Source organism: Anopheles gambiae, chromosome 3 (assembly GCF_943734735.2).
Source record: "Anopheles gambiae chromosome 3, idAnoGambNW_F1_1, whole genome shotgun sequence".
Classification (NCBI taxonomy): domain Eukaryota; kingdom Metazoa; phylum Arthropoda; class Insecta; order Diptera; family Culicidae; genus Anopheles; species Anopheles gambiae.
In genome coordinates, this window is record NC_064602.1 from 36,476,638 (window position 1) to 36,504,572 (window position 27,935).

General features: G+C 45.9%; 1 protein-coding gene across 4 annotated transcripts; it reads left to right on the forward strand.

Annotated features, from left to right (window-relative positions):
- Positions 1-1,430: 1,430 nt before the first annotated feature.
- LOC1278962 (sodium/potassium-transporting ATPase subunit beta-2) lies at positions 1,431-27,416 on the forward strand. Of its 4 annotated transcripts, none has more exons than XM_061656839.1 (8): positions 1,431-1,576; positions 4,159-4,763; positions 13,243-13,383; positions 13,481-13,603; positions 13,691-13,854; positions 13,997-14,107; positions 14,184-14,352; positions 21,716-27,416. In XM_061656839.1, the coding sequence occupies exons 2-8, from the start codon at positions 4,634-4,636 to the stop codon at positions 21,817-21,819; spliced, it is 942 nt and encodes a 313-aa protein (XP_061512823.1). In that variant the 5' UTR covers positions 1,431-1,576; positions 4,159-4,633; the 3' UTR covers positions 21,820-27,416. The 4 variants fall into 4 exon arrangements, with proteins under 4 accessions (XP_061512823.1, XP_061512822.1, XP_061512824.1 ...); XM_061656838.1 differs by lacking the exon at positions 1,431-1,576 and adding an exon at positions 2,900-3,058; XM_061656840.1 differs by lacking the exon at positions 1,431-1,576 and adding an exon at positions 2,917-3,144.
- The last annotated feature ends 519 nt before the right edge of the window (positions 27,417-27,935 follow it).

Here is a 27,935-nt window from a genome sequence, read left to right on the forward strand (position 1 = left end):
TGATTGTTAGTTTTCTATTCAGAGGGATTTTGCTTTTTTTTTTGGTCCAAGTTGTAGCGCTTCATCCAATTTCCTGTTCACACCTTTCCTGAATACATTAACGTCGGTCGTATTTTTTTATTCACCTGAAAAGGCCCACCAAGCCTGAACACGGTCGCTTGGAATGACCTCGCCATGGATTTCCGGTCTTCGTTACGGGCTTCGAGCGATGGAAAACGAACTTATCGGGTTACGGGAGCTCGTTTTACGTTTTTCTATCTTGCGCCATTGCACACAACACACACACACACCTACCCACAACCATCCTGCTAAGCTGTAACATCCTGAAAAAATGGGGGAAAAAGTGAAGGCACGGCCTAGGATTACGTGAGTGTGTCTGTTCCGTGAGGGGCAGGTTGAATAAAATATGCTGCTCTGTGCAGCGGAGCAGAAGTGAACCGGAAGTGATGACGCTGTTCGTTTGGCGAGCGAGAAGAAAGGAACATACAAAAAAAGAACCAGCTTGGAAGAGGAAATTAACACTCACCACCCTCGCTTCGAAATATGGCGGCCAGTGGAAACGATTACATAATTGGTGCATGATTGACAGACGCGGAGCGGAAACGAGACAGTGCCGAGCTTAGCGCGAAAGCTCCACAGCTGCCGGGGATGATGGCGCGTACGCAAATGTTCGACCACTACTAGATGTAGTGTCTGAGTTACAGTAGCCATACAAGGGGAGAAAAAAAACACACACAGAGCAACCCGTGAAAATAATAGAATTCAGTTAAGCTAAGGCTCAAGGACAGCAACGAGCCTTCCTCGTTGATAAGGAATGGGCGCTAATCCGGCCACAGCAAAAGCCCGTACCCCGTAGCAGCAGCAGCAGCAGAAGCATTTGCCTGCAGAGAAAACTAATGGCGTAACAGCTGAGGTATGACGTAATGGATTTTGACTGTTTCCTTCCCTTTCTCACTCACGCTCACTCTCTGTCTCACCCATTGAATGAGGCAGGATGAGTAAAAAAAACAAAAATGGAGGTGTTCCTGCTGAGCTCCTCCACACGTCAGCACACACGGAGCGAGCATCCTTGTGAGTACCCGCAGCGTTTCTGAGTGCCTGCGAACGCGCGCGCAACGTGAACAGAGAGAGAGCGAAAGCACTCACCGAAACGCGATGGAGGCGCACGGTGTGTGCGTCAAGAAAATGGAAGCAACTGATGATTACACAATCACTGTACCCCATCGTACGACGCGGGGTGATGGTGAACGAGAAAATTAGAGCAAACCCTTGCTCCGTCTCTCTCTGTCTCTCCCTTCAACGAGAAGTATCCCTTCGTCCTCGGGCAGTAGTTTTTCCTGGAATATAATTGAGAGCATGAGTGTCTTTTTGGGGGATTGAAAAGAGCGTGTGTGTGTGTGTGTGAGAGAGAGAGAGAGAGAGCGAATTTCGGAAAATGAAGACCAAATCCAGAGAGGCACTGTGCGGTGGTAGAACACCCAGTGTATGCGCGCTTTGCCCCCGGAAGCAATCCTTCGGTGCCGCGGTACGAGACCACTTGCATAGCGTATTCGGTTCTATGTGGTCATAGTAAGAGGTACGCCTTTTTTCCACAGCGCTCGTGGCTACTGCCTTTTTCCTGTGTGTGGTGCAAAAAGCACTAGCTCGATGATTGTAGTTTTACCGGGAGGGGGGGGGGGGGGTTGGCAAATTGAACAGTATCCGTGTGTTTGTGTTTGTGTGTGTGTGTATGTGTGACAGTTAGGGTGTTGAAAGGTGTGATGTAACTGAAGCAATTACATGAAAAGGAACACTCTTCTCAACCCCTCCCCTATGAAAGGTGTTTTTCGAGGCCAAACCATAGTGGGAGGGTGGGGGAAATTACTTTGTCTAGTGTCTGTAAGTTATGTGCCGGATTTTGTGGGAACTCGATCGCTAACTCCGCAGGCCACAAACGGCAAGGACAATGTGCTAGAAGGAGGGAAACCTTGCGAAGGAAGGAAGAAACCTTCCCACAAGGAATCCGTTTTATCGATCCCATAAGTGTCATAATTCGTCCTGAAGAGGGCAGTAGGTGTGGATGCGTGTGTGTGTGTGTGTATGCGAGAGACTCGCTGAGTGAGTGTGTGAATCAGGAACAAGGACCCGCGCCGTCGTTTGCAAAACGGCCATCCAGAGTTGGGTGCACCAATTTAGTTTCGTCCCCAATTACACTGGCATTGATCCGTTATGGATGTGGCTCTGGCTCCAGTCCGTCTGCAGAACGGGCCCCTCCGAGCCTTGCCCCTTCGCCTTTCCATAGTGCTCCGTGTACCGCCAGTACTGCCCTTCGGCCGACTTTTCACCCTTGTCGATGTCCTCCAAAACTTTTGTCATACGAATTTCTCCCTTTTTCTCTCTCGCTCTCTCCAATACACCAATTCCTATTGTATGTGTGTGTGTATGTGTGCATGAGGGAGCATCTAAAAAATAGGGAGATGGGGGTGATGGTTGTCCTTGTGTCCATGGTGTATGTGTGTGTGTGTGTTTCAGGTCTCTGCAGCGCGCCGATCGAAAGCGACAGGCATGCGCAGGGAAGGTTTGCGCGATTTTTCCCTTTTTTTTCGCTCCCTCCAACTCTCTTCATATTCCAATTTCTTGTGCTCAGTTTTTCCTTCACTGGACGGCTAATGGTCTCCAACGGATCTCCACATCTTTTGGCGGAGCATCCGAGAGTGCGCTCTCCCACGTCGGAAAACACTCTCCACGCGTTGGAGCTCTGACTGGAGAGCTCCAGAGGAAGACTCGACTCAAAGAGAGAGAGAGAGAGTGCGCGCAAGAGAAATAACTCGCCAATACACTCACGATATCCCCTCCCTGGTCTAGTACGCTCTCTCTCCCTCTCGCTCTCTTTGCGGTGGGGCTTTGGGGTGGATAAATAACCAAGGCAGTTGGCAGCGTGCTGACTCGTTTTCAGAACCGCGACTGAATCGGTTACAGGCGTATCGTAGCTGCTGGTCGAGCGCGTTTCATTACGCACTCCTCCAAACCTCCGCCACCCTCCCCCACTAGAAACGTTGTGCTCTACGCCGTTGTGTGGGTACGTGCTGCTGGAAAGTGGGGTGAAACAGAAAGGGGGGGAAGGGCCTCCAGTTACTACTAGGACTTGCAGTGTAATTTGATCATGTGAGGACGTGCAAGAAGTTGAAGAACATTGGATGGATGGACAATTGATGGAAAATTCCGAGTGCTGGGGTGGGAAAAAAGCCATTAAAGTGCAGATGTGGTTTTCCGAGCGAACCAAATTGTGCTCTGATTTTGTAAAACTGTGCTTCAAAATCTCAAAGTGTGTGTGTGTATGTGTTAGTGTGGAAAAACTTGTGCAAGAAACTTTTTTCGAGCCGAAGCAAAAGCTAACCTGCAAATAAAATGTTGGGAATAGAAACGGTTAAAACTCTCCCGTTAGAGAATGTATATGCGAGAGAGATGTAGATATGATTATGAAAAGGACAATTGTGAAGATGCATAGTGTGTCGATTTTTGCCATAGTTTGCTTTTCAGAAAAGAGTTTAATAATTAATTTCAATCAAAGTGCAATAATTTGCTTAAAACCTTTTTTCGCAAGAATGATCGAACAATTCCTACAGGATTCATCCCACCTGAGAGACTGAACGGAAAATTGAGTGCATACAGACACACACACACACACAAACGCACTGTCACATTGAACGAGGATATAGATTGAGAGAGAGGGTAGGGGGGGTCTGTGAAGGGACTAGTATGACACGATAAAGACGTGCGCTCGCGCACATTGCCTTTCGCTCGACGAAAGGTGGTTACATAAAAAAGGCGACTGGTGAACATCCCGGTTTGGGGTGGGGGGAGGGAAGTTGGGTCTACACGAAACAGGTCCTTCCCGTTAAAACTGTTGCCAAAGAAGCCGCTAGTGAAATGAATTTACATTACTGAACTATTTTTCAATTATTTGTACATGAGAATTAAAATAATAACGAATTTTGCTTTATGTTTTTTCTCTCTTCCTCCCATTGTCCTGTTCCTCCCTGTGACACCGTGTGGTGTGGATTTTCCTCAACCTGCGATTTCTGCTCCGTCGATCAACGGACACACACGCACGCACGCACGCACCATACGCGCACACAACTCAACTCGCGTGCACACACGCGCGTTTTTGCGTTCCAGTTCGGGGATCAGAGAGAGAGAGTGAGCGAGCGAGCGAGCGCTGGTGCTGGGAACGAGTTTGCTGCTGTTTGCGAGTGTGTGCATGGGTGTGTGAGCGTTCGCGCGCGTGTTTGTGGATAACCGAAAGCGGAAGCGGAAGCGAGAGAGCGACCGAGCGCGTGAAGTTTGGTGGCGAGCGAGAGAGCGAGAGCGGTGCATCGAGAAAGAAGAAGCAGTAGAGGGAGAGAGGAAAAAACAAGTGCTCGTCGTGTACCTTGTGCGGTGCTCGAAGGATCAAAGATCGATTGCCTGCCTGGCCCAGTAATACGGGCGTGTGTGTGGTCGTGTGGCCGTGTGTGAGAGAGTGTGTGTGTGAGTGTTTGTGAAGAAAACCAGCACAGGTGCGATCGTCGCGCGCGCGTTCGACAGGACTGAACGGACCACTGCCAATTCAGAGTCAGCACAGCATTAGACAGAGTCAGCAGCAGCAGCAGCCATGGCCGACAAAAAGGTAGCGGAACAGTACTATGCCCCGCCGCCCAAGCTGGGCAAATGGGAAGGATTTAGGACGTTCCTGTGGAACAGCGAAACCAGCCAATGCCTTGGCCGCACCGGATCGAGCTGGGGTAAGTAAAGAAGGAGGAGGAGGACCTGTAGTGTGACAGTAGTACATAGTATTAGTAGTGATGGCGGTCGTGACACTTTTCCATTATCCTGTTGCGATGAAATAGGGGCGCAGCCATGTTGGATTTTTCACCGTGTGCTCGCGTGCGCTTTCTCATGGTCCCATTTTCACGAGAATCGGTGGGGGGGGGGGGAGAAGGAGGACGGTACAAGGGCACACTAAGGCACACACTGTGTGGCGATGCTAGCGCCATCAAGTGTCCTTCCGCGTTACTAAACCGTGTGCAGAGGACAGAAGGAAGAATGCGAACACCGTGCGCGCGCGAGAGAGAGGGAGAGTGAGGGAGAGTGAGAGCCTTTTCTTGTGTCTGTGTGTGTGTGCGCGTGTGAGTAGCACTGTGATGAGGGATGAGAAAATCTACTACTCCGAGATACTTACCCGTTGAAACGCTCATTGTGGGACAAAAAATTAGAATTGGGGAGAAAATGAGGACACACGCTCTCTCGCTCTCTCTCTCTCACTCTCTCTCTCTCTCATACGTTTAAGGATTTTCTCCACTCATCTGTTTGTGTGACTGGTTCTCGTCGCTTTTCGCGACGAGTTTGGAAAGCTGGTTACATAAATTTTTACTTTTCCCAACAGCCGTTCCAATTGTACTTTGCCGTTTAACCGTTTGGCGTATTAATTGTCCTATTTGAGAATAATTCGAATCAATGGCAAGTGTGCATCAAACATTTTGGAAATTGATTTCAGTAAAGGGGGGAAGCCCTAGAGAGTATAAATTATGTACAATTTTGATGTGCAGTTGTACTTTAAGGCTGGACAAAAGAAAGAGACATTAAACTAATAGAGCAAACCAACACACCCATGAAGCAAATTACACGTTACGTTCGGTTTGGGTGTGATGGATTATTCTAGCCTTGAAGTTTCCACATTTTTATTGGAGCTACCTCATTGCTTCCATCCCTCCCCATCACCCCTCCGCCGTCAAGCAAACAAGGAAATGTATGAATAAAAGGCTTTCGCTGGAGCTTGCAGGATTGCGCTTACGCAATCGGCCAAAGGTGTGCCAAGGTTTGGGAGCGCCCTGAAGGCTTGCCGTGTCTGCTTTGTGTCTTCACTTGGCTAGTAGCTTGTTTTTATTATTAAAAAAAATGCACAATAAGATAAAAATTGGCATAAAGTACATTGCTATTTTACATCAAAAACTTCTCAAGACACCAACAAATCAAACTGCAGCAAAATCCTTCAGCATACCACTATACAAAGGTTGTGTATGATTGACGCCGTCTCGTTGACGTTGCCGTGTATGTGTGTGCACCCCACCCCCCTCACGGAGTACGAAAGGCAGCGGTTATGTAACGCTGTCTTCACAAACAGTGCTAGCCATCCTGGTGGACAGGCCTGGCGTAAAAAAGTCTGCAGTCTTTGCGGATTGTTTCCTTTTCTGCCTTCGGGTAAGAATTTATCTACGATTGGGATTGTAGGAGGGAAAATAACAGACAACTGAACAGCAGTAAAGCAAGCACACGCACTCTTTGTAGGTGTAATTTTGCTGCCAAAGCTTAACAATTATCGTAATTTGTATTTCCTTCACGAGCCTTCCGGGAGCGTTTCCAATGGCATGGAAATAATACAGTATTGGTTAGGGTGGAGCGGCGGGCACTGGATCATTACATAAGCGAGTTTTCTTCGTCCAGGTAGTAATGGTTGATTCGGGAGGGTGAGCACACTGAAATGAGATACGTATAATTTGATAAAGCCATGGCCACGCGTGGATTTGTGGTGTCAACTTTCGGAAATGGTTGAAATGGTTTTTTTTTGTCATGGGACGTGGGACCAATTTAACAGAATTTGGACTATTTTGACAGCTTAATACACCCCACAAAAAGGGAGGCAATACTGTGCACGGGCTCATTAAACATGTATCATTGTAGCTAGACGGCCACATACGCCTTGAAAAAATGGAGGTTATGTAACACATGTAGTTTATAGCAAACAAAGAAAACACCCTTTATGAATCCAAATTCTGCTGACATTGCCTGTTTTATTAGCACCATAAAGAAGAGGGGTTTAAAAATTCAAACCTGCGACAGCAGTAACAAAAAAAACATATTTACAATCCAAAATTTCGATCGTTATGACGATGAGATGTGTGTATGAGTAAGCAATTGAAACCATTGGGAGGAAGAAAAAAAATGTCTCGTGCGCTTTGACAATGTCGTGTCAAAAAACGGCAACGGTGATACGCAAACCCCCTCACATGGAATACGCTCCCAGCGTCGGGGAGGGGGAGGACGGCCTCCTAGTTATGTGCACCGCAAACATATTTGTTATTTAAATTGAAGCGAATTGAATTTCAATGCCTGCCCTCGAGCAGGGAACTGAAACTGTTACACATCGCGGATCGAAGATGGTCTGGTCGTCCTCGTGCTGGAGTGGAGTTGTGTGTTGCCTCGCTCTCTCTCCTCTCTCTTTCTCTCTCTTTCTCTCTCTCGTTCGATGGTGCTGAAAAGCGCAACATTGCATTGATGAGACAATTAAGAAGGAGTATGTGTGTGTGTACTTTGGATCGATTGGTAGGTACGTTTATGAACCAAAAAAAAAGATGTAAGAATTGTGACAAAAAGTCTCTTTGCTCTAGTAAGAACATGAAGAACCAATGAATGGATCCACACACAAAAAAAAAAAACAGTTCCGGTGTTACACAACTCACTCTAGTCCTCCAGAAGTCGGCGTGTTCTTCTGGAAACCGCATTCGCCAAAACCTCGAACCCTCGAATCCTATTAAGCGCGCACCGATCGATACGGCCCAACTTGCATCATGCAGGCTCGTTAATCTCGCAGCCCTCCTCCTCCACCGGCCCTGGTCACATACCTTTGGCATAGAGAGTTCGCTGAGGAAGCACCTTACACGGCCGGGAATGTATGTATATGTACTTTTAAGCCGAAAAGTCCAAAAACCGCCAAGCAGAGGTGGTGGCAGAGAAGAAAAAGGTTACGCGGGCACCAATTGCTAAATTTAATACTTTGGTAAACTTCGGTACCGCCCGTACCCCTGCCAACCTGTCCGGGGCGGGTCCTGCCGTGACACTGCCGTCAGACGGTTTTACGACCTGCCTGCCTGAACCTGTGTGTGTGTGTGTTTGTTTGTGTGTGATTGGTATGCCTGGTGCCGCATTGGGGGCTGTTCGCTCCATAAGAAACACGGGCGTGCGTCCCGTGCGCCTGCGCCCTGCCTATAAATAACCCCACAACAGACTTTTGGGGTGGTAGTGGGTTGGTTTTTTTTTTGCTGTTTTCCAATAAGCGATATTTTCCAACCATCGAACACCGTCGGTTCGCCAGAGCCAGTGTGCGCTGTTCTTGAATCATCTCGTGTAGTTTTCCGCACCCCCCGTGTGTCTGTCATTGCGCGTGATGGATGGAATTGTTCTCCGACTTGCGGGACGGAGAATTATTAAGTCTACCCCCAATGTAGTTCGGATTGAGGTAAGCCCCATTACCATTGCCATTCCGATCGAACCGGTTTGATTGGGTATTTAGTTCGGTAGTATCATACACCCTGCCACTTGTACCACGTGCTTGCTTTACAGCGTTTACAACCCGCACCCTCCCCCCCTCATTACGGGTTGTTGTAGTTTGTTTTCTCCAATTGAATCAATCGACTCTAGACGCACTAGCGTTGCGATACGCTGTTCCGCAACACTACCCTGACAACGGCACAAATACAGCAAAACTGCGCAAAGGAAAGAACGCAAAAACAAACATACCCGAGGTTTGCATGCAAAGTAGGCTCTCGCTTCGAAGGTGAAGTTGGCTCGCGTAACCAGTTTTGCAAGATTCGCAGGTCGCGGTGTCTTGGGCGAAAGTCACCTTTTCGGTTGGGACTTTTTTTGTCGCATTTGATCGCGTACAATCCAGTTATTGGACGAGAAAGAGAGAAAAACTCAGTGTGTTTTTCTTCTTCAACATCTGCACCTCAAGCGATTCTAAATCATCTAAATACGCTGTTGGGTATGACGGCTTAACTTTGCGCCTTGAACCCAATACTTGCCCAAATGGACAGTCAACCAAGTTATTAATATATTACGTCGCCCAAAAAACCACATGACACTTTACTGTCTCGTTCTCACTAAGCAACGCGTTTCTTATTACCCTGTTTGCTTGTCAGCTGTTCCGAATGCTCGAATGTGTTTGATGTTCCTTTCTGCCGCGCAATCCAGACGGCAAGAGCAGTCGACGGCCGCGCAAACCGCGAAGCGCAACATCGCACACTTGGATGGTGTACGGCTGGTTCAGGTTAGCGTTCGCCACGATCGTTAAACCGTTTTTGTAGGGGGAGCGAGAATCAGCGATCGTGCAAACGTTGCTCTTTGGTGAATGTATAGTTTTCATGTTCTTCGCCAATATTTCTTCCACCAAGACTACGAAACGGAAACAGCGGCTCGCTTCTACGTAGGTGTTTCTGCTTCATCCGGCGGCATAAGGGCAAAGCCAATGTTGAGGCACCATGTGTGAGGTTGTGCTCAATTTTGCAATGTTTGTTTTACTGAAGTGTCTTCTTACCTCCACGGAGTTCGGTTGCGAGCGGAGGGACGGAAGCCTTAATGGCTGCTCTTGCCACTTCTTCGCCCGCAGACCTATTTCGTTTTGCGCCGATGCTTCTTCACTTTCTAGAGTTCTTTCTCGTCGTGCGAGAAACAGGATACGCCGCTCTTATCGATCGAGAACTCTTTTCTGCTGACACCGTACACCGGACGCTGTATGTGGAGCGAGGCTAGAAGGCGAAGGAAGGTTTATTTCCTTTCGGATACTCTAGGACTCAAGCCGTTCTCCCCTTTTTTCACCCATTTCATGCGCATTATGCGGAACTACGAAGTACGGTTGGTGACGTTGATGATGACGATGATGATGATAATGGTTGCAATGTTGATGTTATCGAATGTCTACGACATATAGGGAGGTGGGGAGTGGGACAGTATTATCAAGAACACCCGTCTGTTTGCTCAGCCTAACAATACGCCCGCTCTCTGGGCGTACATGTATTGGGCCATTAGATATGATTTGTTTCCCTTCCATCTTCCCTTCTAATGCAAATAGTTTATCCTATATAGCCAACCGGAACCATCGGAAGCGTTCGATAGGTTGATAAGGTACTAGTGGAGTTGAGAAAAAAAAGCACACAAAACAACTACTGATAAACGCAACTTGGTCGTCGCGATTCCGTCCACCCTCCAACCCCCCAAAACATGGCGTCAATGAATACCATGACCTCATTCGCTACCCCGAAGGTTGTCGCTACTTCACTTTGCGAGCGAAATTTTTATCAGAAACTCATCGTGCTTCTGGTTGTGTATGTGCTGCCAGTTCTGGTTAGGTTCTTCGATGTTCCTCCTTCCCTCAATTCCCCAATACTTAGCCATAACTTTCGGCTCGGTACGTGACGAACGTTCTCAATGATTGTATGGCAGAAACGGGCTACAGCAGTTTTATGTTCTTGAGTCCGTGCAAACAAACACACAAACAACAATGTGTTTGGGCGGTCGCTGAGATATTGTAAACATGGCACAGAAAATTGGTTGAATCACAGAATGGAAAAGAGCGAGAGAGAGAGAGAGAGAGAGAGAGAGAGAGAGAGAGAGCTCGAGCGAGGGCGTTTGCGAGAAGCGTATTGCTTAAGTAATTTATTTGTTTGCTTCATTATCAGTTTTTTTTTATTTCTTCACAAAATTGCTGATTTTGTTTTTTTCTGGAACTGGATACAATGATTTTCTGTTGTAGTTGGTTTTTTTGTAACATTTTTTGGGACTAGACAAGAAGATTCTATTTCTAGAGCCTATCAAACTTTAGTCTCTCGGCAACAGACGAACCAACATGCTTTATCGATCCATACTTCATGCTCCAGAGGGTGGGCTTGCGTTTGCTGGACACTTCACTAGACACTCCGTGACTTATCGCTCCGACCGCACATGACCGCCCTGTGCACCAAATTGGAAATTCATGAGCTACGGACGATGTGAGAGCCGTCATGCGTCACTCTAAGCGCGATGCTTTTTATTGAGCATGTTTCGTGGATCGTTGTTGAAGGTTCGTCGCGTGCTCACTGGGCTGATAGACCGTCGTCTCAATTTAACATCAGAGCCGTACCCCAGTCAACTCGCATGCACGCAGCACGCAAAAGCAGCTCGGCCACAATTAAGCATTGGCTTGGGGGTTCAATTAATTCTATGTAGAAACAATCAATAAGCATTAATTTCAATTGATCTCCATGTGATATGGGGTGGGTTGGCGGTCGCTTGTCGGGGCCGCTTTTCAATAATCGATCCAGTTAGGTACGATCGGTACTGGACATTTCGTCGCCCCCCTCCCGCCGCTTTTGCAGCCCTCTTTGCCGGCTCACAACGTCATCAATCACGACAGGCGGAAAGTAATGCCGTAGATCAGAGGGACTCATGATCGTCTGTGAAGCATTCGGAATGATTTATGAACTTGGTTCTAGAATATATTTATCATTTATGGCACTTTTTATTAGATTCGCTGGCCAGAGAAACATTGCTTATTCACGCTACAAAGTGTCTGGGTTGAAGAAACAGGTGTTGACGATAGAAATCCCCGGTTTGATCAGTCGCTGGGGAAGTTTCACAAAAATATCCCACAACCTTGTGGTATTTTCTGCTGGGAATTCTAGTCTGCCCAAGCAGATCACTACTAATCCTCACCTATTTACTCAACGGGCGAGAATAATATTGAAATTCCAAATTCCCCATTCAAACACGTGCTGCTGCTGCTGCTGCTGGGGTGCCATTCCATGACAAGCACGGGCTCTGTTTTTTCCCCCGCAAAGATCACGTCCCAGCGACAGCTGATGCCGATCGTCGGGTGCGATCAGCATGCGTTTGTGCTCAAACTATCACTAACGCTTATTAGCACAGAGTTGATTTGTGTACTTGTGTGCCTAGTGCTCAGTTCCAACCCTCTCCCCTGTACAGTAGTAAATTTTCGTCGTGCGCTTCGACCTTCTGTGTCTGTGACGAGAGATTCCAGCAACTGCAACTGGAATCCGCCGCCAAGCATTCACGGCCACATTACCATTAGGCGACCTTAGCAGTTAACTAACGAGCGAGAGGGCACAGCGTACGTTAAATCGTTAAACAGTCGTCACGAGCGGGCGCCTCCGAGCAGTCGGGCTTGGGTGGTGTTAATTGCTGAATAATGATTGACGGTTATATCTTGTTGATGAAAATTGATATTTTGGGACGGGTTGTGAGCATGGGATGGGCGTTAAAGTGGTGGTAGGTTTGTTGTTGTCGTTAGTTAACTAGTGTATATGAGAAAAAAGGCATGGAATTTTCCACACAAGTTATCATGGATCAATGTTAGTCTCATTTTGCTGTAACCGCGTCGCTTCGCTTGCAAGGAACAGCCACTGTTAATAAGATTCTGTCCTCAAGGCAGAATCGGGCGCAGTGGCTTATGTACGCAGTTGCTGTTTTTATGTCTCACATTCCCAAGAGCCCTTTTCCTTCCTCTCTCTCCCTCTCGCACACTTAATCTCGTATCTCAGTTTCGTTCCCCGCGGGGATATTCTATTCACAAACATCGCGACATTCCCGGACGCTGGTTGAATAGGCTGGAAGTGGCAGCGTCATGGTCAGTGTTTTATGAAATAGTGGCAAACAAGCCTGCAGCTGTCAGGCCGTATCGTGCACGTGAGTCTATAGGGGCTAGGTGGTGCGAGCATGCATTTACGCGGCAATGTACCACAGGATAAAGGACATTATACGATACAAACTCAGTCCGTTGGTGGAAGCATCTTGCAAACATCTCTCATGCTGCTGACGTGTTAACAGTGGCCCCAGTTGGAATTGATTTTCTCACATTTTCTCAAACCACTACTGATGGGACATGATGCGCTGTACAAAGTGCATAATGAATGAATCAGTACAAACCCTTTCCTCCGGGGCGAAGTGGTCCGTTCAGATTCAATTACGCTCTGTGCAGTCTGTGCGAATAAGACGTAAGACTCTTCATACAACCGCTTTGCAGAGGTTTTTTTTCTGGGTTGTGTCATCCATAAAATTCGTGACGTAAATGGTGCTAGATAGAATATTATACGTTCCATCTGGCTGTCACATGCAGCCGCGTCTAAGGCCAACCCCGTATTATACAGTGTGTAGCCGTGCGAAAGGAAAACTCGGTTATTTATAGAAATTCAGTTCACCAAACTGATGAAACACAGGTTCACACGGCTCAAGGCAAGCAGCCGCCGTGCAGCCGGAGTGAATGCGACCTCGCGTTAAACGTTTCCAAGTCCCTCCATAACGCTCGTATTATATGTTTGCCCGTATGAAGCATTTGCATAGAATAAATATACACATTAGCGTGCGTCATCGGCGGAGCGCAAAGAAATGTCAACACTAATGAAACCTTCATTAATCATGCAATCGTGCTTGTGTTCTTGTCTATCCTTTCCGCAGCGAAAATCCTCTTCTTCTACGTGTGCTTTTATGCTGCCCTGGTCGGATTCTTTGCCGCGATGCTGGCCGTGTTCTGGCAGACGCTCGACATGCATATGCCTAAATATCAGCTTGACAGTTCGCTGATTGGATCGAATCCAGGTAAGATCTGAGGGAGGAGTTCGTCGGGGACGACCTTGGTGCGATACGGGTTGCCGTAATGGACATGTTTCTGTGTTTCGTCCATTTCTCTACCAAGGTCTGGGCTTTCGACCAACACCGCCAGAGTACCAGAACGTGGAGAGCTCGTTAATCTGGTACAAAGCTTCCGACAATGGAAACGTTGGGATCTGGACCAAACTAATCGATGAGTTTCTGGAGCGTAAGTAGTAGCAAATTTAGCTGGCAGCACGAGTGAGAAGAACCTGTTTCATCCGAAGCCTAACGATCATTTTGTTGCCTTTCACAGCTTACACGGTAGAGGAAGACAACCGCGTCGATTGCTCGTTCGACAATCCGCCGCCGGAGGGCAAGGTTTGCAAAGTTCCTATGACTAACTGGTCTCCGTGCGTCAAGGAAAATCAATACAACTTTAAGAAGAAGAGCCCGTGCATATTCTTGAAGCTGAACAAGGTAAGCTGCCTGGCGGTGGGGAGTGGTACGAAATTGCTGTGAAACTTAACTCTCTCTCTCTCTCTCTCTCTCTCTCTCTCTCTCTCTCTCTCTCTCTCTCTATATATATATATATCTCTTTGTTCGGTTTGTCGCTCGTCAGATCTACAACTGGGTCCCAGATATGTACAATACCTCGACCAACTTGCCGGAGAAAATGCCCGACGATCTGAAGGAGCACATCCGCGGAGAGGAAGCCCGAGGAAACAAGAACGTAAGCAACTGTGTTTTCGACTCTCGGTGGTATATATCATTCTAAACCCGTTTCTTTTCCAAATCCACCCATACAGACCAACGTGGTTTGGGTTTCCTGCTCCGGTGAAAACCCTGCCGATAATGAGCACATCGGTGCCATTCAGTACATCCCGCGTCGTGGATTCCCTGGATACTTCTTCCCGTACAAGAACGTTGATGGATATCTGCCACCAGTAGTAGCAGTCTACTTCGAAAAACCAAAGAGTAAGTATTGCTTATGTAACGACCCAGCAACAGAGCTGTGGAGAAATGAAAGGATAGAGCCGATGATATCGTTTGTTGCTTGTTACATTTATTTAAGATAAACTACGATACGAAAGGTTTCGTTACAGTCTTACAATGGTGGAAGGTAGAAAAACTTCCGAGCTCTATTGAAAGTAGCGCTCGAATCGATTCGTTTGAAGTCACGCTTTGAATTAATGTATGCCAACCATTCCGGAGGAGTCCGGGTGGTTTGTTGCGGTTTAAAGTTGAAAAACACGCTGGGAAACGTGATTGCAGAACCATAATCGCTCTTGGTTGTTATCAATGTGTTCAGTGCAGTGACGGGAGGATCGTATTTTGTTGTAGTCGTAACGGAACGGGCCGTGGTTGAGGAAAATGGGGTGATAGTGGGGAAGAGAGTCACTGTTGGTCTGGTGGAAAATGTGGATGGTTGGGAAGGAGATGGTGAAGATGGCATTGAATTTGTGGTTTGAGTACTCTTAGTAGAGGAAGATAATGTTGTTGTTTGTGCTGCCGATGTAGTTTGAGCTGCAGTTGGCATCGTGGAGGTTGGAGATACAGTGGTTGTTGGATTAGATGAAGATGTCCTGACTGTAGGAAGAGTTGACTGGCTTGTGGTAGTGACTGGCGTTGTAACTGATGACGAGGAAGATGTTGGGCTGCTAGTTGAAAAAGATATCGACACTGTTGAAGAACTGGTTGTAGAGCTAGTGATGTCAGACGAGGTAGGTGATGAGGATGGAAACTCTGTCGAAGGCGAGTGAGCTTCAGTAGAAAATGATGTTGGGAAAGTAAAAGACTCAGTAGAAGAACTAGCAGAATCTGATGTTGTCGTTGAAGAAGTGGCAGATTCAGTTGCAGAGCTAGTAGAATCTGAAGTCGTTGATGAAACAGTTGTAGACTCAGTTGTAGAGCTGGTATCAGCATGAGTTGTAGTTGACTCAGTTGTAGAACTGGGGGTAGCAGGAGCCGTCGAAGATGCAGTGGACGATTCAGTAGTCGAGATAGTACTAGCAGGAGTCGTTTCCGCAACTGTGGTGGACTCACTTGTAGAGCTCGTCACAGAAGTCGTCGATGAAGCAGTGCTAGACTCAGTTGTAGACGATGTAGGTAATGTTGTTGGATTAGATGGAGATGTTCTGATTGTAGGAAGAGTGAATTGACTTGTTGTTCGTGGAGTCACAGGCGTTGTAACTGATGATGAGGAAGTTGTCGAACTGCTAGTTGATATCGATATCGACACTGTTGAAGAACTGGTTGTAGAGCTGGTGGTCTCAGATGTTGTAGGTAATGAGGTCGAAAACTCGGTCGACGAAGATGCTGAAGACGAAGTTGCTTCAGTAGATAATGAAGTCGGGATTGTAAAGGACTCAGACGAAGAAGTTAAAGAATCTGAAGTCGTCGATGATGTGGTGGTAGACTCTGTTGTAATAACAGAAGTCGTCGGCAAAACAGTGGTAGACTCAGTTGAAGAACTAGTAGAATCTGAAGTCATCGTTAGAGCGGTGGTAGACTCAGTTGTCGAGCTGGTTGTAGCAGGATTCGTGAAGGAAGTGGTGGTAGACTCACTTGTAGAGCTAGTGGTAGCGGGAATTGTCGATGAAGCAGTGGTAGACTCAATTGTAGATGATGTAGGTAATGTTGTTGGATTAGATGGAGATGTTCTGATTGTAGGAAGAGTGAATTGACTTGTTGTGGGACTTGTAGGAGTCGTCATTGAAGTAGAAGTCGTCGATGAAGCAGTAGTAGACTCAGTTGTAGAGCTGGTGGTTTCAGGAGTTGTTGATGAAACGGTGGTAGATTCAGTTGTAGAGCTGGTGGTAGCAGCAGACGTCGATGAAGCAGTAGTAGAATCAGTTGCTGAACTAGATGAATCTGAAGTCATCGTTACAGCGGTGGTAGACTCAGTTATAGAGCTGGTGGTTTCAGGAGTTGTCGATGAAACGGTGATAGACTCAGTTGTAGAGCTGGTGGTAGCAGGATTCGTCGAGGAAGCGGTGGTAGACTCACTTGTAGAGCTCGTCACAGAAGTTGTCGATGAAGCAGTGCTAGACTCAGTTGTAGACGATGTAGGTAATGTTGTTGGATTAGATGGAGATGTTCTGATTGTAGGAAGAGTGAATTGACTTGTTTTTCGTGGAGTCACAGGCGTTGTAACTGATGATGAGGAAGTTGTTGAACTGCTAGTTGATATCGATATTGACACTGTTGAAGAACTGCTAGCAGTGGTAGACTCAGTTGAAGAACTAGATGAATCTGAAGTCATCGTTGTAGCGGAGGTAGATTCAGTTGTAGAGCTGGTGGTAGCAGGAGACGTCGATGAAGCGGTGGTAGACTCAGTTGCTGAACTAGATGAATCTGAAGTCATCGTTACAGCGGTGGTAGACTCAGTTATAGAGCTAGTGGTTTCAGGAGTTGTCGATGAAACCGTGGTAGATTCAGTTGTAGAGCTGCTGGTTTCAGGAGTTGTCGGTGAAGTAGGAGCCGACGGAGAGGTACGTGTCGTCGGTGAAGAAGAACTCGTTGGCGATGTAGGAGTCATTGATGAGGTAGGAGTCGTCATTGAAGTAGAAGTCGTCGATGAAGCAGTGGTAGACTCAGTTGTAGAGCTGGTGGTTTCAGGAGTTGTCGATGAAACGGTGGTAGATTCAGTTGTAGAGCTAGTGGTAGCAGGAGTCGTCGATGAAGCAGTGGTAGACTCAGTTGATGAACTAGATGAATCTGAAGTCATCGTTATAGCGGTGGAAGACTCAGTTGTAGAGCTGGTGGTTTCAGAAGTTGTCGGTGAAGTAGGACTCGTTGGCGATGTAGGAATCGTTGGTGAGGTAGGAGTCGTCATTGAAGTAGAAGTCGTCGATGAAGCAGTGGTAGACTCAGTTGTAGAGCTGGTGGTAGCAGGAGTCGTCGATGAAGCGGTTGTAGACTCAGTTGATGAACTAGTAGAATCTGAAGTCATGGTTACAGCGGTGGTAGACTCAGTTATAGAGCTGGTGGTTTCAGGAGTTGTCGTTGAAGTAGGACTCGTTGGCGATGAAGGAATCGTTGGTGAGGTAGGAGTCGTCATTGAAGTAGAAGTCGTCGATGAAGCAGTGGTAGACTCAGTTGTAGAACTGGTGGTAGCAGGAGTCGTCGAAGAAACGGTGGTAGACTCAGTTGTAGAGCTGGTGGTAGCAGGAGTCGTCGATGAAACGGTGGTAGACTCAGTTGATGAAGTAGTAGAATCTAAAGTCATCGTTACAGCGGTGGTAGACTCAGTTATAGAGCTGGTGGTTTCAGGAGTTGTCGGTGAAGTAGGAGCCGTCGGAGAGGTACGAGTCGTCGGTGAAGAAGGACTCGTTGGCGATGTAGGAATCGTTGGTGAGGTAGGAGTCGTCATTGAAGTAGAAGTCGTCGATGAAGCAGTGGTAGACTCAGTTGTAGAGCTGATGGTTTCAGGAGTTGTCGATGAAACGGTGGTAGATAGAGTTGTAGAGCTGGTGGTAGCAGGAGTCGTCGATGAAGCGGTGGTAGATTCAGTTGATGAACTAGTAGAATCTGAAGTTATCGTTACAGCGGTAGTAGACTCAGTTGTAGAGCTGGTGGTTTGAGGAGTTGTCGGTGAAGTAGGAGCCGACGGAGAGGTACGAATCGTTGGAGAAGAAGGACTCGTTGGCGATGTAGGAATCGTTGGTGAGGTAGGAGTCGTCATTGAAGTAGAAGTCGTCGATGCAGTGGTAGACTCAGTTGTAGAGCTGGTGGTAGCAGGAGTCGTCGATGAAGCGGTGGTAGACTCAGTTGATGAACTAGTAGAATCTGAAGTTATCGTTACAGCGGTAGTAGACTCAGTTGTAGAGCTGGTGGTTTGAGGAGTTGTCGGTGAAGTAGGAGCCGACGGAGAGGTACGAGTCGTTGGAGAAGAAGGACTCGTTGGCGATTTAGGAATCGTTGGTGAGGTCGAAGTCGTCATTGAAGTAGAAGTCGTCGATGAAGCAGTGGTAGACTCAGTTGTAGAGCTGATGGTTTCAGGAGTTGTCGATGAAACGGTGGTAGATAGAGTTGTAGAGCTGGTGGTAGCAGGAGTCGTCGATGAAACGATGGTAGACTCAGTTGATGAACTAGTAGAATCTAAAGTTATCGTTACAGCGGTAGTAGACTCAGTTGTAGAGCTGGTGGTTTCAGGAGTTGTCGGTGAAGTAGGAGCCGACGGAGAGGTACGAGTCGTTGGAGAAGAAGGACTCGTTGGCGATGAAGGAATCGTTGGTGAAGTAGGAGTCGTCATTGAAGTAGAAGTCGTCGATGAAGCAGTGGTAGACTCAGTTGTAGAGCTGATGGTTTCAGGAGTTGTCGATGAAACGGTGGTAGATAGAGTTGTAGAGCTGGTGGTAGCAGGAGTCGTCGATGAAGCGGTGGTAGACTCAGTTGATGAACTAGTAGAATCTGAAGTTATCGTTACAGCGGTAGTAGACTCAGTTGTAGAGCTGGTGGTTTGAGGAGTTGTCGGTGAAGTAGGAGCCGACGGAGAGGTACGAGTCGTTGGAGAAGAATGACTCGTTGGCGATGTAGGAATCGTTGGTGAGGTAGGAGTCGTCATTGAAGTAGAAGTCGTCGATGAAGCAGTGGTAGACTCAGTTGTAGAGCTGATGGTTTCAGGAGTTGTCGATGAAACGGTGGTAGATAGAGTTGTAGAGCTGGTGGTAGTAGGAGTCGTCGATGAAGCGGTGGTAGATTCAGTTGATGAACTAGTAGAATCTGAAGTTATCGTTACAGCGGTAGTAGACTCAGTTGTAGAGCTGGTGGTTTGAGGAGTTGTCGGTGAAGTAGGAGCCGACGGAGAGGTACGAGTCGTTGGAGAAGAAGGACTCGTTGGCGATTTAGGAATCGTTGGTGAGGTCGAAGTCGTCATTGAAGTAGAAGTCGTCGATGAAGCAGTGGTAGACTCAGTTGTAGAGCTGATGGTTTCAGGAGTTGTCGATGAAACGGTGGTAGATAGAGTTGTAGAGCTGGTGGTAGCAGGAGTCGTCGATGAAACGATGGTAGACTCAGTTGATGAACTAGTAGAATCTAAAGTTATCGTTACAGCGGTAGTAGACTCAGTTGTAGAGCTGGTGGTTTGAGGAGTTGTCGGTGAAGTAGGAGCCGACGGAGAGGTACGAGTCGTTGGAGAAGAAGGACTCGTTGGCGATGTAGGAATCGTTGGTGAGGTAGGAGTCGTCATTGAAGTAGAAGTCGTCGATGAAGCAGTGGTAGACTCAGTTGTAGAGCTGATGGTTTCAGGAGTTGTCGATGAAACGGTGGTAGATAGAGTTGTAGAGCTGGTGGTAGCAGGAGTCGTCGATGAAGCGGTGGTAGACTCAGTTGATGAACTAGTAGAATCTGAAGTTATCGTTACAGCGGTAGTAGACTCAGTTGTAGAGCTGGTGGTTTGAGGAGTTGTCGGTGAAGTAGGAGCCGACGGAGAGGTACGAGTCGTTGGAGAAGAATGACTCGTTGGCGATGTAGGAATCGTTGGTGAGGTAGGAGTCGTCATTGAAGTAGAAGTCGTCGATGAAGCAGTGGTAGACTCAGTTGTAGAGCTGATGGTTTCAGGAGTTGTCGATGAAACGGTGGTAGATAGAGTTGTAGAGCTGGTGGTAGCAGGAGTCGTCGATGAAACGGTGGTAGACTCAGTTGATGAACTAGTAGAATCTAAAGTTATCGTTACAGCGGTAGTAGACTCAGTTGTAGAGCTGGTGGTTTGAGGAGTTGTCGGTGAAGTAGGAGCCGACGGAGAGGTACGAGTCGTTGGAGAAGAAGGACTCGTTGGCGATGTAGGAATCGTTGGTGAGGTAGGAGTCGTCATTGAAGTAGAAGTCGTCGATGAAGCAGTGGTAGACTCAGTTGTAGAGCTGATGGTTTCAGGAGTTGTCGATGAAACGGTGGTAGATAGAGTTGTAGAGCTGGTGGTAGCAGGAGTCGTCGATGAAGCGGTGGTAGATTCAGTTGATGAACTAGTAGAATCTGAAGTTATCGTTACAGCGGTAGTAGACTCAGTTGTAGAGCTGGTGGTTTGAGGAGTTGTCGGTGAAGTAGGAGCCGACGGAGAGGTACGAGTTGTTGGAGAAGAAGGACTCGTTGGCGATGAAGGAATCGTTGGTGAGGTAGGAGTCGTCATTGAAGTAGAAGTCGTCGATGAAGCAGTGGTAGACTCAGTTGTAGAGCTGATGGTTTCAGGAGTTGTCGATGAAACGGTGGTAGATAGAGTTGTAGAGCTGGTGGTAGCAGGAGTCGTGGATGATAATGTAGTTAAAGTGCTGCTAGATGTGGTACTCGAAGAGGGTGAACTAGGAGCATTCGTCGTTGTCGTTGATGTGATTGAGTTTGTAGACATTATAGTTGTGCTCGTTGAGGAAAGCGTTGTCGTCCGCATGGTTACCGTTGTTAAGGGAGGCAAGCATTTAATTACAACTTCTACATTGCTTCCTATGATAAAGGCTCGTTTAAGATCCTTCACTTCGATGGTCACGTACAACTGGCCAATGCCACCACGCACAACCCGTACAGCCAGCTCAGTATTGTATCGATGTGGTGGCGCTTCCACACGTATATACTGTATGAGGTGTGGAAGAGGCTGAAAGAAACGTAGGGACCAAAAACAGTGATTTTTTGTTCAAGTCACTTTCACATAACCTAAGTGTACACCAAACTATCGAACTCACATTATCGAACGTAAACACGACCGGGTTGCGCAAACCTTTCAGAATGCGTTTTTTGTAGCAAATTTCCAACTGCACATCGGGCGTCCCGAACGTCACCACATTGGCGGAAGCACAAACACAATACACGGACAGCAGAAGAGCTGTAGAGCAAAGATGCAATTGCATGATGATCACACTCGCCTTGACCGTAACCGACTGACGGGCAAACGACCTCGAGCACGATTATATCAGCGGTTCCGAAATACAGCGAAATTTTAAAACCCGAAACCGGTTTCGTACGAAAGTTGCATCTGCAACGGGAATTGCATTCCAGGCCGGAAGGAAAGTAAGCCGGGCTTTTATTTTTGGACCTTTTTGCAACTGATCCCGCTATGCAACCGGCGGGGAAAGGATGTCAATGAAACCGGTTTTTTTTTGTTGAATTTTTGGCCAGCAAACCGGTTGCAACGGGTGCCGAAAACAGCCTTTTACTTTTTAGGATAAAAAGGCTGGAAGAGTTCAAGGTTTACGATTTGTTTATGATAAGCAGCAGGTTAATGCACTTTCTGGTGGGGAGAGTTGAAACCAGAAAAAAAATGTTTGGAGAGCATGAAATGTATTTGAAGTACGTAAAATTCGGTTTACGATAACTAATTGTTTTTTTTTGTATGTTTTTCATTTACTTTCAGCTGGCGTGCTCATCAACATCGAATGCAAAGCCTGGGCCCGCAACATCATGTACGATCGGGCTGAGCGAAGAGGGTCCGTTCACTTCGAGCTGATGATCGATTAAATCGGTGGCTCGTACGCACCACTTTAAAGCAGCGAACCAGGGGCCATCCCGGCTCCACTTCGCACATTTCGCCAGGCGCACGTGTTATCATCGTTTTTTTGTAGGAGGGAGACGAGCGGGAAAAGGAAGAGAGCAAGCTGCACCGAAGTCCGATCGGTCGGTGGCAGCAGCAGCAGTGTAGTAAGGGCAGCAGGCACAAAAGCAGGCCTAGAAGTATCGAATGAGTTTACGCTAGCGTTAGGACAACCGCAGAACAAGCAGCCAGAAGCAGCAGCAGCAGCAACAGCAGCAAAATGTAGTGCGCAAAAAACATTTGTTGATCGGAGATCGGAGATTGTCGACGTTGAAATATTGAGTCAAACAAAACAAACCAAACAAAAAGGCAAGCATACACACGAGAATCCCAACTACGAGAACGTGCGAAAAACATCCATTAAAATCAACGCGTTACGAGAAACGGGAAGGGAGTCAACATATGCGCGCGCGAAATCAAGGGCATATATTAAAAGAAAAAAAACAACCAAAAAACCACATTGTAGTAGGCGACGATGCGTGCGTGCGTGCGTGCGTGACGGCGTAATCGTTTTTGGATCATTTGGGCTAGGCATTTTATACTTTTCACCTGTAACTTCAGCTACTATCGGTTGGTGAAGATTGTTGTATGATTTTGTTATTGCAATAGTATACATAATACCCACGTTAAAGCAAAGAAAAAGGAAGAAAGAAAAGAAAATGAAAACAAACTAATAATAATAAAAAAAAAACAAGTAAAAGATTTAAGACCATCGTAATAACTGTAGGTAAGTTGTACAGCTAATTGCAGAAGAAGAAGAAGAAAAGGGGGAGAAGAAACAAAAATTAAACAAAACCCAGAGGCATTCCGCTCTCTGCTTCAGTAAGTCAGTAAGTAAAAAAAAGGGAGGCAGCAAAGCAAGAACGAACAAAGCAAGAGTTTGACGGGGGGAAAAACCATTAAAAAAAACAACAACAACAAACCAACAAAACAAATAAGAAACCGGCGACACCGATATTCACGCGGTTTATTAGTAAGGCGAGAGCGAATGTGTTCTATTTAGGTGCAGCATGCTAGAATTATAGTTGACACAACACAACACAACTTTCCGTAATATAACTCCACCTTACACACACACCCACTCTTAAGCAGCATAGCAGCATGATCTCTCGCAGTAAAAGAAGATTAAAAAAAGAAGAAGAATGGAACATCGTACTAGACGAAAGTAGCCAGCAGCAGCAGCAGTAAAACATGCATCAACATGAGGGTGACACTACCGAATACGCATGATATACCCGGTCATTTGGGGGCAGTCATCATAGGGCGGGTCAGCATAGTCAGCATAATGGTCCCTTTGGCCCCACGCCGGTCGCTGTTGGGGGAAACCCCAGCATTCACTGTCGATTCGCTTCTCGAGCTCTCCTTACTCTCCCCCTCCCCTCCGGAAAATATAGTCTGCAAATTGTAGATCTAGTTGAAGTATTTGCGTCAAAGCGTCGCCGTACATCAGCAAAGCAAACAAACAAAAACAGGCAAGGCCAGCATTCAACCATTGGAGCAATGTAGTTTGTATCACATGCTAAACTTTCTTCTCGTGCCGTACACTTACACATACACCCACACACACACACCAACACATTCACAGATACACTCAACACAAGATAAATGCATAACGAGGCTGGCCGGAAAGGGTTGAAAGGGGGAAAAGAAGTTTTCGCACCACCCTGTACGATGTACTAGGCAGCCGCTGATGAAATATGAAATAAAGGAAGAAAAGCCGAAAAATACACTCACAACAAAAAAACACCGAACGAAGAAGTATGATTTCCTTTACCCCCTTGATGGCAGATGGCGTTTGTGCGGTACTGTCAAAGTCTAGTAGCTGCGTATGCGCAACCAAGGACAGCGTAGCGTGGTGTAGTAAGTAGCCTAAACGAGAAGTGTCGTTGGTTAGTGTCAGTGTGCATCAGTTGTGCACCAGTCACGCATTGCTTTGCTACGTTGGGCATGAAAGACGTGGTCGCTAAGCATTCTGCTTCTGCTCAAATGGGCAACTGGTGGCAACAAGCTGTAATGGTAAACTTGCCTGTTTTGCTAGTGCATCATGTGTGTAGCGCTACTGAGGTGGTCTACTTAGTACACCGAGCGAACGTAACTAAACAGCATGAAGGGCCTCTTTCTATTCTTATCACTCACTGCCCACTGAATAAGTTAAAACAAAACAAAAACTGCAGAGAAAACAAAATAATAGCGTGGAAAAAAAATAGAAAAATACAATGAATCGAACAACCGATCTGAAGTGCATGTGGAAAACGCATGCAAACACATGCAGCCACGAAAACGACACGGAAATGCATGTCAAACACAACACACAATCGCTCGAGAAGCGCGAGATATTAGCAAACCAAAAATAACATAACGAACAATGTTACAGAAATAAAAGTAAATAACTATAGTCGACAGTAAAACCAAACGAGCCAATGTCTTCAGTGAATTTATTGTTGCAAATGCGTATAACAACACAACACAAAAAAGAAGTAACTCAAACCACACTGATACAGGACAGAAGTTGAAAACAGAAGTTGTTAAAAGAGCTGAACACTCGAGTTGGAAGTTGAAAACATTCTATGAACTGTTGAGCCGTTGCCATTGGAAACTAAACATCGTTGGCAGGTGTTTATCTTCGCTGATCGAATTCGCGCGCCTACTGCTAGACGAATTTAAATGATTCTTGCACTTTGCTAGAGAAGTCAAGCCCTGCTCCCAGCGGGGGAAAGGAAGACAGTAGAATACGCATAATGAAAACACAAATGTCCTGCACACCATCGCTGTTCAAACCTTGATCTTGATAATCTTAACCTAACCCATACTGTGTAAACACCGTGTCTCGTAGCTTGCAGCCACCACGCGCAGATATAAGTGTGAGCATGTGTTTTTTCGCATTGTTTGTCAAGCTTAAGCTGCATCCAGCATGCATCCGGCTAGGATTATCTTTGGTTTTTTTTTCACAATAATAATAAACAAAAACTTTTACAAAAGGGAAGGAAACGGGACACCCGAAACGTTGTGTTGGTTGATTGATTTTGTGTGATGTGATTCCTTCTGTGGTGGAATTTTGAAATGAAAACGATAAATATTGTACAGTGCTGTGTCATTTGAACTACAATCAACATGTGATTGAACTTTGTTGCTAATTGGATAAAAATGGTAATGGAAGAGATGGCGCAAGGATAAGTTTGACCATCTAATTGGAAAAAAAAACCTGGACTAGATCTTGAAAACGTTAATTTGAACTTGGAGCAAGTCGCTCATGATAATTCGTAACGTACTACAACGCAAAATATCGAAAAGCACCTTAATAAGATCAGGCAAACCACACATACAGACATTCAAAACCGGCATGCAGCAGACGTTAAGCAAGTGTCGTACAATAGAACGTAATATACTTTTGCGTGGAGCTTCGGGCATCTGTAGAAACACATGCATGATATTACATTTACGAGTTATAAGTATTTTTTAAAGAATAACAAATTATAAAAAAAACGATCGTGGGTATAAGGTACACGCGCACAACACATACACATCACAAACACCTATACACAGCTACAATCCCCAATTGCAAGGATTGCTTTCACGCGAAAAGCTCCTTGCGCGTGCGTGTTGGTGTACGGATGCGTTGCGTTTTTGTTTTTGCTGACGATGGAAGCCCTTTTTGGTTAGGTAGTTTATTATGAGCGGCATCCTCCCCCCAAGGACGGTCTGGTGGGACAGCTCGAAAGCTGCACCAGACATCCAGGCAGGCTGTCAGCTTGATAAATTATTTGTTTAGGATAGCGTTTATCTCGTGTCTTTGTTAAGTTTTTCGGTGACATTCAATGGCCACCTTGTGTTTTCGCTCGTCGTCGTCGTCGTCGTTGTCGTCATCGTGTTCGTCGTCATCGTTGTCGTCGGTCGTTCGTGTTGGTACGCGCGGCACGCTGCACGCATAAGCGCATATATAGAGGTATTACATGTTTTCACTGCGTGTGGTAAATAGGGATTGCCCCCCCCCCCTCCCCCAATGTTATTTTTGTGTTTTGTGCATTTCGCTCCTTTACTAACGCCAATCGGGTGCAATGCGAGCGACGCGTACGTATCCTTTTGTAGCTGCATCCGCATTTTGTTCTGTCACTCTAGTAGCAGCAACCCACTGGAAGCGGTGTTTTGTTGCGATATACAAAACGCGTGGGAAGAAAAGCTCGCAAAAGAAAATAAATGAAGAGAAAGGAGAAGAAAGGCGTTAGAAGAGAGAGAAAGAGAGAGAAAAAAAACAAACAAACAAAAAACCCTAAACAGAATATAGCGCTAAATTTTAATTAAAATTAACGTTACAAATGGTAAAAGAAGAAATAAAGAAAACCAGCCCATACGAAATGGTGGGTGGAAATAGAAATCTCTAACTTAGTGACAGAGATGCTGAAAATCTATTGTTAGTCGAGAATATTTACTAGGATACCGATGAGTTAATGGCATAAGTGAATCACAAAACAACACATACACAAACACGCACACCTATACACAACGACACATCAGACACGCGTACATCCCCAAATACACAGATGATAATGAATAAAACCTTTCTAGTTATAAAACAAAACAAACAGAGAAAGCCATGTCGTTGAATAATAAAAGTAAAAGTAATACACACAAAAAAGAGCAGAACAAAACATCAAAGGAATAGAAAACAGCTGAGCAAATGAACTCGCGTACACAGCATAACGAAACACCTTTCTTTGTGTTGCAATACTTCACAACGCAAGCACACGCCTGAACCGTGTGGCGCTTTTCACCTAACATTTCACCCCATAATCAACACACAAACGGCATGCATAAGGCGTGCAAACACATAAAACAGAAAAAAAATCTTAGTTGAAATACCTGTCGCAGGGTAGTGTCGCTTTTCGAAGTCTGTTTAAAAAGAAAGAAAAGAAAAAAACCAAACACACAAACAAACACACATAAACAGATCACGCAATACAAGCAAGATTTGCAGCGAGAGAATAAAAAAAGGGAAGAGAGCAAGCAAACATCCAATACCACATTACTTAATACTATAAACTATAAAACAAAAGAAGCCCAATAAAATTGCAACAAACAAAAAAAAAAAGAATGATAAAACCAACGTTAGACAAAATTCGAGTAACAAATGAAACAAAAAGAAGAAAAAAACAAAAGAAAACAAAAACAGAAAACAGATAAATGAGAAGAAAACAATTCGAACGCTTTAAGCGGGTGGCGTTTGTACTGCAGCTTTCAGTTTCTTTCACACTCCGGACCAGGAGCCGGAAAAGGGGAAAAATGGAGAGGTAAAAAAAGTAAAAGAATAAACGGACAGAGCAAAAGATTAGAAAGAAAATAAAACTAATACAACCTGCTACTCGAGTCGAAGACTTGAATTGAAGATCTATTTAAGACAGACCACCCACCACATTAATAACACAAGAAGTAATCGAATTCGAGGACGAAAGCAAAAAGGAACGAAAGTAAACCTTAAACAAAAAAAAAAGAAACAAGCATAAACAATTGAGAGAACAAAGTAAACATTTTTTTTCTGTTAGAACACGCAACACGCGAGAGATCTAGCGATTGAATGATTGGAAATGAGAATGAGGATGAGTGGCGCATGGAATGGCCGAGTGGATGGTTCAGAATAGGCTTTGCGAGAGAGAAGAAGAAGAGAGAGAGAGCGAGAGAGTAAATGACGGATGGAGTAGAGAGAAAGGGAGGAGAGAGAGAGCGAGCGATAGAAAGAAGTGGAAAGGATGGATGAATGAGCAGAAGAGAGAGGGAGAGAGAGAGAGAGAGAGAGAGAGAGAGAGAGAGAGAGAGGGAGAGAGAGAGAGAAAGAGAAAGAGAGATGGAAAATCACATCACGGTATGGTGTAGAGTGCACGGCGAGGATAGAATCGGAAAATGGAATGTAAAGCTATTAAATCTTTTTAATAAACCAATTATTGAAATAAAGAAGAAAAGTCGGTAGCGACAAACATCTCTGGATTCAGTACGGTTGAGTTGGAGCAAGTGGGAGGGCCAATTGGGTGCAATTTTCAATGCTATTTCGCAT